At 46.2% G+C, this 9,854-nt stretch overlaps 1 protein-coding gene across 1 annotated transcript in view; it reads left to right on the top strand.

The window, feature by feature from the left end:
- RCOR1 (REST corepressor 1) overlaps window positions 1-9,854 on the top strand; it is a 157,235-nt gene that overhangs the window by 15,216 nt on the left and 132,165 nt on the right. Inside the window, exon 5 of the mRNA XM_011951580.1 lies at window positions 37-96. Within this exon, the coding sequence (XP_011806970.1) occupies window positions 37-96 (60 nt within the window). The remainder of the gene's footprint in view (window positions 1-36; window positions 97-9,854) is intronic.

Below are 9,854 nucleotides of genomic sequence, written 5' to 3'. Positions count from 1 at the left end.
CGCCGCGCTGACCGCCGTGTTCTGCTTCCCCCGCAGGTGGCGGTGGCATGAGGGTCGGACCCCAGTACCAGGCGGTGGTGCCCGATTTCGACCCCGGTGAGTAGCGGCCCCGGGCGGCCGGCGGCGGGGATGAGCGGGAGCCCCGGGTCCCCGGCGAGCCCGAGGGGGCGGGAGCCCGCCGACAACTTTCTTTTTGTGTGTGCGTTCGCCCTGCCGTCCGTGGGGAGAACAGCAGGGCGAGGACGAGGAGGCGCACACGCACACGAGTGTTCTGCAAACGTGCGTCTGCACCCGGTGGAGGCCAGGTCGCCCCCAGCCGGGCCGGCGCCGCTGCCCCCTGCGCCTCCGAGGACTGCAGGTGGCGTCCGAGGCGGCCACACCTGGCCTGGGGGCGCTGGGGGTCCCTGCGTCCAGGTGAGCTGCGCCTGGGCCAGGGGTAAAGGGTGGCAGTGCCGGAGAGTTAGCGTCCTGCGAGCGCCCCGGACTTAGGAGGTCCCCAGAGACCCGTTTGTCGGAACCCTTCCCGAAGGCTGCTCCCCACGCCTTAGCTTCTCCTCCCAGCCTCTGGCTCTTGCTGGTTCCTGACTCCCCTCCCATCCAGAAGCGAGTAGAAGAACAACCCCCCAAAATCAGTCAATAAAGGAAGTGTGTTTTCCAGAGGGCGCCTGCCTGGGGAAGAGAGCCTCGCGTGTGGCAGTTTGATTTTAGGACCTATTTGTAAATGTGTGTTTCCTTTTTTTTTTGGAGGAAGAGGTTGTGAAATTGAGAACCGTCAGAAGCTTTAGGCTAACAAATGCTTTTCACCTACAAGAAAGTCCTACACCCTAGAATGGAACACTTACTTCCCTGGCTGCTATTCTGTGTAGAAGCAAATTTAAAGTGGTACAAGAAAAAAAAATCCAATCAGACAAAGGAATTCGTCAGATTTTAATGCATGAGATTCTAGCCAGTCTCTGTATGAGACTGTCTTTAAAGGTTGTTGGTATGGAAAATGTTTGAAAGAACGTAGGATTTATTTCAGAAATAAAATTCAACAGAGCATCTTGTAAAGCTGGAGTTAACAATCCTCCCTGGTTGGAGGGCTTTAAAAGCTGGGGTTCTCTATGTAGGTTATACCACTAGTTTATTTTGAAAGATAAATGCATACATGTTTTTTCCTTGGAAACAAGACTGCAGAAAATTGCAATGATCTAGTCCTTGAAAAAGGCGATTGCTCTCAAGCTGTTATTAAGGTACTAAACTGCCCTTTGAAGTGAAAATACGTAAAGGTTCTAGGTGAGCTCTTGGACACTCTGGAAATAAATGACTTCTCTTAAATTGGCCTTCTAAATTTTGATTTCTTGACGTAAGGTTTGTGTTCCTTTTAAGTCCATGTTATTGTTTTTGATAGTTTCCTTCTCCCCAATTCTTTTTTTTTTGGTAGTCACTTCTCATTTATGAGTGACAGGATAGAACTAGGTAACCAGGCTATTTCTCTTGTATGCTTGGCTCCTCCATTCCTCGGTTGGCCACCAGGGGAAGCATACTGTTTTTTGGTTACAGTTGACCCTGTCTTCATTTTGTAGGTCAAGTCTTATCTTTGCTTTAAAACACAGAACTTAAAGCTTGTCACCAAATGTTCCTAATGTATTATTTTTAAAAATCGACTTCCACAAATCTTTGAGTAAGTTGGTAGGCTTTTTGGTACATTTTTGTTAACATAAATTTTGAAAACTTTATTTAGATGTGTTGGATGTGACTAAGGAAAAGGGCGTATTTGTCAGCAACAGGAATTAGATTTCTGACATTCATCGAAATGTTGATGTCAGCTCTGCATTGTTAGTAATTTGACTTCTTTGGAGTTGTAGTTTTCTTTGAAACAGCAAATGTAATATGTTGAACTGTCCTTGGGCTTTTTGTTGGAATAGGTATGAGCATAAACTTGCTAGCAATCAGCTATTCTAAAATGGAAAACATCTAGCAGATTGCAGTAGCTCACACCTGTAATCCCAACACTTGGTGAGGCCAAGGCTGGAGGATCTCTGGAGCCCAGGAGTTGGAGACCAGCCTGGGCAATGTAGTCAGACTCCATCTATACAAAAAATAGAAAAATTAGCTGGGCTAATTTTTGGTGGCATGTACCTGTAGTTTCAGCTACTTTGGAGGCTGAGGCTGAAGGATCTCTGGGAGGTCAAGGCTGCAGTGAGCAGTGATCTTGCCATTGCACTCCAGCCTGGGTGACAGAGTGAGACCCTGTCTCAAAAATGAAAAGGAAAACATCTAACTGTTCTGCTGCATAGTCTTGCTGCCAGTTGGTTGAGTCTTGATACTAAAATTTCCAAATTTCTTATTTTGTGTTTGTTTTAATCTGGCAAGGAATCTAACTGGTGTAAAGTTAGATTTGCCAACCTGAGCAGGGGGACACAGTCCTAGATACAGCAGAAAATTGAGATTTTATTATTTTCTAGTGGTTTTTTATGTGTCTTCTCATTTAACTGAAAAGCTTAAGGGGAAGGAAGACTTCCATTTTGGAATAGAAATGATACAATCCGTTTATTTATTTTTGTGTGTGTGTGTGACGGAGTTTTGCTCTTGTTGCCCAGGCTGGAGTGCAACGGCATGATCTCGGCTCACCGCATGCAACCTCTGCCTCCCAGGTTCAAGCAGTTCTTCTGCCTCACCCTCCTAAGTGGCTGGGATTACAGGCATGCACCACCATGCCTGGCTAATTTTTTGTGTTTTTAGTAGAGATGGGGTTTCTCCATGTTGGTCAGGCTGGTCTGGAATTCCTGAACTCAGGTGATCCACCCACCTCAGCCTCCCGAAGTGCTGGGATTACAGGGGTGAGCCACCATGCCCAGCCAACATGTTTGTTTTATGGCACAATTCTTTCTTAGCTCTTTAAGATTTAAGACAGGTTCACTCCATGACTGCAAGTTAAGAGTAGTGAATTGAGTAATAAATTAAGAATTGAGAGTTTGAGCCTTACTAGTTTTTATTTCCTCCTCCTACTTGTTTTTTTCTTTTTTCTTTTTTTTTGAGACCGCGTCTCCATCTGTTGTCCAAGCTGGAGTGCAGTGGCATGATCTTGGCTCACTGCAACCTCCACCTCCGAGGTTCAAGTGATTCTCCTGTTTCAGCCTCCCAAGTAGCAAGGATTACAGGTGTCCACGGCCACACCTGGCTAATTTTTGTGTTTTTAGTAGAGATGTGGTTTCACCATGTTGACCAGGCTGGTCTCGAACTCTTTGCCTCAGGTGATCTCCCTGCCTAGGCCTTCCAAAGTGCTGGGATTACAGGCATGAGCCTCTGTGCCTGTCCCTCCCCCCTCCTTTTTTTTCTTTTTTGAGGCAGAGTCTCGATCTATTGCCCAGGCTGGAGTGGAGTGCAGTGGTGCAATCTCGGCTCATTGCAACCATCATCTCCCAGGTTCAAGTGATTCTCCTGCCTCAGCCTCCCAAGTAGCTGGGACTACAGGCGCATGCCACCATGCCCGGCTAATTTTTGTGTTTTTAGTAGAGACGGGGTTTCACCATGTTGGCCAGGCTGGTCTTGAACTCCTGACCTCAGATGATCTGTCCCCCCTCGGCCTCCCAAAGTGCTGGGATTACAGGCGTGAGCCACCATGCCCTGCCTCTACCTGAGTTTTAAGTGTGTCTTTGTTCTTCTCGTTTACTAGAATTAAACAGAGAGGTGGATGTGAACAGACAGCTTTTTTTTTTCTTTTCTGTTTTTATTATAGGAAAATAAGTAACAAACTATGGTAGAGATGCATGAATGGAGGAATTTGACTTCGATTTTTTTTTTTTTTTTGAGATGGGTTCTTCCTCTGTTGCTCTGGCTGGAATGCAGTGGCACAATCTTAGCTCACTACAGCCTCTGCCTCCCAGGTTCAAGCACTCCCAGGTTCAAGCAATTCTCCTGCCTCAGCCTCCTAAGTAGCTGGGCTTGAAAGGCGTGTGCCATTATGTCTGGCTAATTTTGGTATTTTTGCAATTTTTTTTTTTTTTTGAGACGGAGTTTTTTTCTCTTGTTGCTCAGACTGGAGTGCAATGGCATGATCTCGGCTCACCGCAACCTCTGCCTCCCGGGTTCGAGCGATTCTCCTGCCTCAGCCTCCCTAGTAGCTGCGATTACAGGCGTGTGCCACCACGCCCGGCTGATTTTGTATTTTTAGTAGGGATGGGGTTTCTCCGTGTTGGTCAGGCTGATGGTGAACTCCCGACCTCAGGTGATCTGCCTGCCTCGGTCTCCCAAAGTGCTGGGATTACAGGCGTGAGCCACTGCGTGGCCCTAATTTTGGTGTTTTTGGTAGGGGTGGGTTTTACCATGTTGGTCAGGTTGGTCTTGAACTCCTGATCCGGTCGTTGTGGCTTTCTAAAGTGTTGGGATTACAGGTGTGAGCCACTGTGCCCGGCCTGATTTTTTTAAGTCAGATTTTACTTATTTGCAGTGTGCCAGCTTGACCCTATGTAGGTTTGAAAGCAAATGGTTGGAGCTAAGACTGATATTTCCTATACAGTTCAAAGGAAGATTTAATTCTGTCATCCCTTAGTCTCGCTCTGTTGCCCAGGCTGGAGTGCAGTGGCGCGCTCTTGGCTCACTGCAAGCTCTGCCTCCCAGGTTCATGCCATTCTCCTGCCTCAGCCTCCCAAGTAGCTGGGACTACAGGCGCCTGCCACCACGCCTGGCTAATTTTTTTGTATTTTAAGTAGAGATGGGGTTTTACTGTGTTCGTCAGGTTGGTCTTGGTCTCGTGATCCTCCCGCCTCAGCTTTCCAAAGTGCTGGGATTACAGACGTGAGCCTCCACGCCCAGCCCTGATTCAGTTCTTATAAAATAATTAATAACCGCCGGGCGCGGTGGCTCAAGCCTGTAATCCCAGCACTTTGGGAGGCCGAGACGGGTGGATCACGAGGTCAGGAGATCGAGACCATCCTGGCTAACACGGCGAAACCCCCTCTCTACTAAAAAATACAAAAAACTAGCCGGGTGAGGTGGCGGGCGCCTGTAGTCCAAGCTACTTGGGAGGCTGAGGCAGGAGAATGGCGTGAACCCGGGAGGCGGAGCTTGCAGTGAGCCGAGATCCGGCCACTGCAGTCCAGCCTGGGCGATAGAGCGAGACTCCGTCTCAAAAAAAAGGAAAAAAAAAAATTAATACCTAGACTAGATCGGTGTAGTGTGGCATTGCTTGGTAATTAGAATACCATTTCTTTTACACTGAAATAAAAAGCTTTACCAACTTTTAAAGAGTTAAAAAAAAAAAAAAGTTAAAAACCAAAGTGCAGCCCTACCCTTTTAACTTAGGCTTTGTTCTTACATGTGTTATCCAGACTGCCTTTCCATACTATCTGCCTTAGATTATGCTGAGTTGTCATGGGTTTCTTTTAATATTCAGTAGTTACAGAATAATAGGGTAAGAGTGAGGATGCTTATCTATCCTACCTCTGGTTAGTTCTTTCCTACATTAGCAAAACATCACTTATTTTGAAATGAATAATATTTTTCTTTTTTTTTTTGAGATAGGGTCACACTTTGACACCAGTATAGTGGTGTGATCACAGCGGTAGTGAACTTGAACCTCCTAAGTGCACACCATCCTCCCACCTTAATCTCCCAAGTAGCTGGGGCTACAGATGTCTACCACCATGCCTGACTATTTTTTTGTATTTTTTGTAGAGACAGGGTTTTGCCATGTAGTTCAGGCTGGTCTCGAACTCCTGAGCTCAAGCCATCTGCCTGCCTTGGCCTCCCGAAGTGCTGGGCTTACAGGTGTGAGCCACCGTGTTCAGCCATTATTACTATTTTTTTTTTTTTTTTTTTGAAACGGAGTCTCACTCTGTCGCCCAGGCTGGAGCACAGTGATGCGATCTCAGCTCACTGCAAGCTCCACCTCCCAGGTTCATGCCATTCTCCTGCCTCACCCTCCCGAGTAGCTGGGACTACAGGCGCCTGCCACCCCACTCGGCTAATTTTTTTGTATTTTTAGTTGAGACGGGGTTTCACCGTGTTAGCCAGGATGGTCTCGATCTTCTGACCTTGTGATCCGCCCACCTCAGCCTCCCAAAGTGCTGGGATTACAGGCGTGAGCCACTGTGCCCGGCCATTACTATTTTTTAATTTTAATTTTTAATTTTTATTCTGTTTATTCACGTTCTTGGTGCTTCAGGGGTGTACGTTGTTAATAGTGAATGTTTTTGAGATAGTGGCCCTTTAAAAATGGAACCTTTATTTTGAATGTTTAATCCAATATATTTAATCAGATCTGAAAATCTGTGGTTGTCATTGGCTTAACTGTCACTTCAGAGTTGACTTCTGTCGGAAAACTTAGGTTTTCATGCGGAATAGGTAATTTTACTGAACAGGGTGTCGATATGCCTTTCATTTGTTTTCACTGGTGATTCTATGTTCTGCTTTTTTTATGCTTTAGATCATTGTAAAAAAATAGATATACCAAAATTATGGTGAACGCTTTGTGATTTTTTGTTTTTGAGACAAGGTCTTGCTCTGTCACACAGGCTAGAGTACAGTGGCCTAATCTTGGCTCACTTCAAGCTCTGCCTCCCAGACTCAAGTGGTCCTCCCCGCTCAGCCTCATCAGTGGCTGGGAATACATGTGTGTATCACCTTGCATGAGCCTAGGCTGGTCTCAAACTCCTGTGTTCAAGCAGTCTTCCTCTCTTGGCTCCCAGAGTGCTGGAATTACAGGCATACGCCTGGCAATCTTCGTGCTTTATTTATGTATTTATTTATTTTAGTTTTATTTTTATTGTTTTTTGAGACGGAGGTTTGCTCTTGTCACCCAGGCTGGAGAGCAATGGCGTGACCTTGGCTCACTGCAACCTCTGTCCCCTGGGTTCATGTGATTTTCCTGCCTCAGCCTCCCTGATAGCTAGGACTACAGGTGTGTGCCACCATGCCCAGCTAATTTTTGTATTCTTTGTAGAGATGGTATTTTGCTGGCCGGGCATGGTGACTCACACCTGTAGTCCTAGCTGTGAGTCCATGGTGACTCACGCCTGTAATCCCAGCACTTTGAGAGGAGGCCGAGGCAGGTGGATCACTTGAGGTCAGGAGTTCAAGACCAACCTGGCCAATATGATGAAACCCCGTCTCTACTAAAAGCACAAAAATTAGCTGGGCGTGGTGGTGCATGCCTGTAATCCCAGCTACTCAGAAGGCTGAGGCAGGAGAATTGCTTGAACCTGGGCTGCAGAGGTTGCAGTGAGCGGAGATGGCACCACTGCATTCCAGCCTAGGTGACAAAGTGAAATTCCGTCTCAAAAAAAAGATAGGGTTTCGCCGTATTGGCCAGGCTGATTTTGAACTCTTAGCTTCAGATGATTCACCTGCCTTGGCCTCCCAAAGTGCTGGAATTACAGACATCGGCCACTGCCCCCGGCCAGTGCTTTGTGATTTAAACACTGTTTTAAGGCAGCGTTCACCCAAATGAGAGGTCAGGGTTTTAGCAGGTAATGATGAATTTTGTGAGTGATCAGTTTCATTAGATAGTGTGGTAGGGAGACACCCAAAGCTGGTTATCAGGAGATTGAATATCCTGTCTCTGACAAAGCAGGTGATGTAAGGTAGAGCTGGTCATTTTATCTCCAGGGGCCTCAGTTTCCTCAACCGGGAATCTGGTTCTTTTCATCATGAGTAGTCTCTGATGATGTCAGTTATACAATAATGTCTTTTAAAATTCATTCTTCTGTTATTTTTATTTTTTTGTGACAGGGTCTCACTCTGTCACCCAGAGTGCAGTAGTGTAATCAACTTACTATAACCTCAAATTCCTGGGCTCAAGTGATCCTCCCGCCTCAGTCTCCTGAGTATCTGGGACAGTAGGCACATGCCACCATACACAGCTAATTTTTTTTTTTTTTTAAGACGGAGTCTCTCTTTCCAGGTTGGAGTGCAGTGGCGCAATCTCGGCACACGCCAATCTCTGTCTCCCTGGTTAAGTGATTCTCCTGCTTCAGCCTCCTGAGTAGCTGGGATTACATGCACGCACCACTACGCCCAGCTAATTTTTGTATTTTCAGTAGAGACGGGGTTTTAACATGTTGGCCAGTATGGTCGTGATCTCCTGACTTTGTGATCTGCCCACCTCAGCCTCCCAAAGTGCTGGGATTACAGGCATGAGGCACTACGCCCGGCCCTACTCAGCTAATTTTTAAGTTTTTTGTGGAAACGAGGTCTTGCGCTGTTGTCCAGGCTGGTCTCAAATTCTTGGCCTTCAGCAATCCTCCTGCCTTGGCCTTTCAAAATTGGGAATTATGGGTGCGAACCATCAGGCCTAGTCAGAGTAAAATTTTGAAAATTGGTAGGATAGGATAGTTAATGTGCATAATTAGAATATGCCTTTTTACTAATCATCATAAGGAGGATAGAATGGTGAAGGTAGAGCTGTGAAAAAAACAAAACATTTCAAATAGAGCAGTATCCGTGACTTGATTAAACACTTTTTTTTTTTTTTTAACATGGAGTCTTGCTCTGTTGCCAGGGTGGAGTGCAGTGGCATGATTTTGGCTCACTGCAACCTCTGCCTCCCAGGTTCAAGCAATTCTCCTGCCTCAGCCCCCCTGAGTAGCTGGGACTACAGGCACGTGCCACCATGCCCAGCTAATTTTTGTATTTTTAGTAGAGTCGGGGTTTCACCATGTTGTTCAGAGTGATCTCGATCTCTTGACCTTGTGATTCGCCCGCCTCAGCCTCCCAAAGTGCTGGGATTACAGGTGTGAGCCACCACGCCCAGCCAAACACTGATTTAATACTAGGTTATATTTGCTTCAGGTACAGCTAAAGCCTCATTCCCGCCTTCTTTATTCATTAATTCACAGTTGATTTATATTATTTCTGTGATAGTTTGCATCTTCTGAGAAGCAGATGACAAGACAGAATTAGATATGCAAGAGGTTCATTAGGGTAGGATAACTTGGGAAGGATAAAGAAGAGGGGAAGGAGGTGTAGGTGGCAAGAGCCTTTACACTGGAAGCACGTGTGACACCTGTGAAAGAAGAGAGGGAAGGAATGATGATTAATGATGGATAGAGCAACCTCCAACTTCAGTGCAGCTTGCAGTTCAGAGAAAATCTCAGCCAGAGTAGATTGTTGGAAGAGTCTGTTGGGCAGGAATGGTCCTGCCCTGTGAATGTCTGCTGTGTTCAGTCATTGGCTGGGAGCAGCCTAGAGTAGCCTTGCTTTGGTATGGGTGCTGTAGTAGATTCCTGGCAGCTGAGACTGTCAGTTAACTACACCCCTTGCAACATTTTCTCTCTTGAAGGGAAGTCTGAGTGGCACACTCTCAAGGCTGTCAGAATTCCCATACATGTTTTTGTACTTTAATACATGTGTGTGAGGCCAGCCATGGTGGCTCACACCTGTAATCCCACCACTTTGGGAGGGTGAGGCGTGTCGATCACCTGAGGTCAGGAGTTGGAGACCAGCCTGGCCAACACGGCAAAACCCCGTCTCTACTAAAAATATAAAAATTAGCTGGGTGTGGTCGCAGGTACCTGTAATCCCAGCTACTTGGGAGGCTGAGGCAGGAGAATTGCTTGAGCTCGGGAGGTGGAGGTTGCAGTGAGCCGAGATCGTGCCACTGCACTCCAGACTAGATGATAGGCGAGACTCTGTCTCAAAAAAAAAAATGTGTGATAATATGTTTTCTTGTTATTATTAGTGTTTTTGTAAATGGAATAATCTGTGCTATTAATGTACTTTTATGCTTTCCAAACAAGTACGTTTCCACTAGCAAGGTAAACAACTTCGTTTTCACCCTATCTTCGTCATGGTGTTAGTTAGGTTATTAATGTTTTTTGAAATGCTATGCTTATATTAGCATTTTTTTTTTTTTTTTTTGAGACGGAGTCTCG

Source organism: Colobus angolensis, unplaced genomic scaffold (assembly GCF_000951035.1).
Source record: "Colobus angolensis palliatus isolate OR3802 unplaced genomic scaffold, Cang.pa_1.0 Scaffold32, whole genome shotgun sequence".
Taxonomy (NCBI): Eukaryota; Metazoa; Chordata; class Mammalia; order Primates; family Cercopithecidae; genus Colobus; species Colobus angolensis.
The sequence above is the reverse complement of the archived record's forward strand: the minus strand, read 5'-3'. Positions and strand labels throughout refer to the sequence as shown.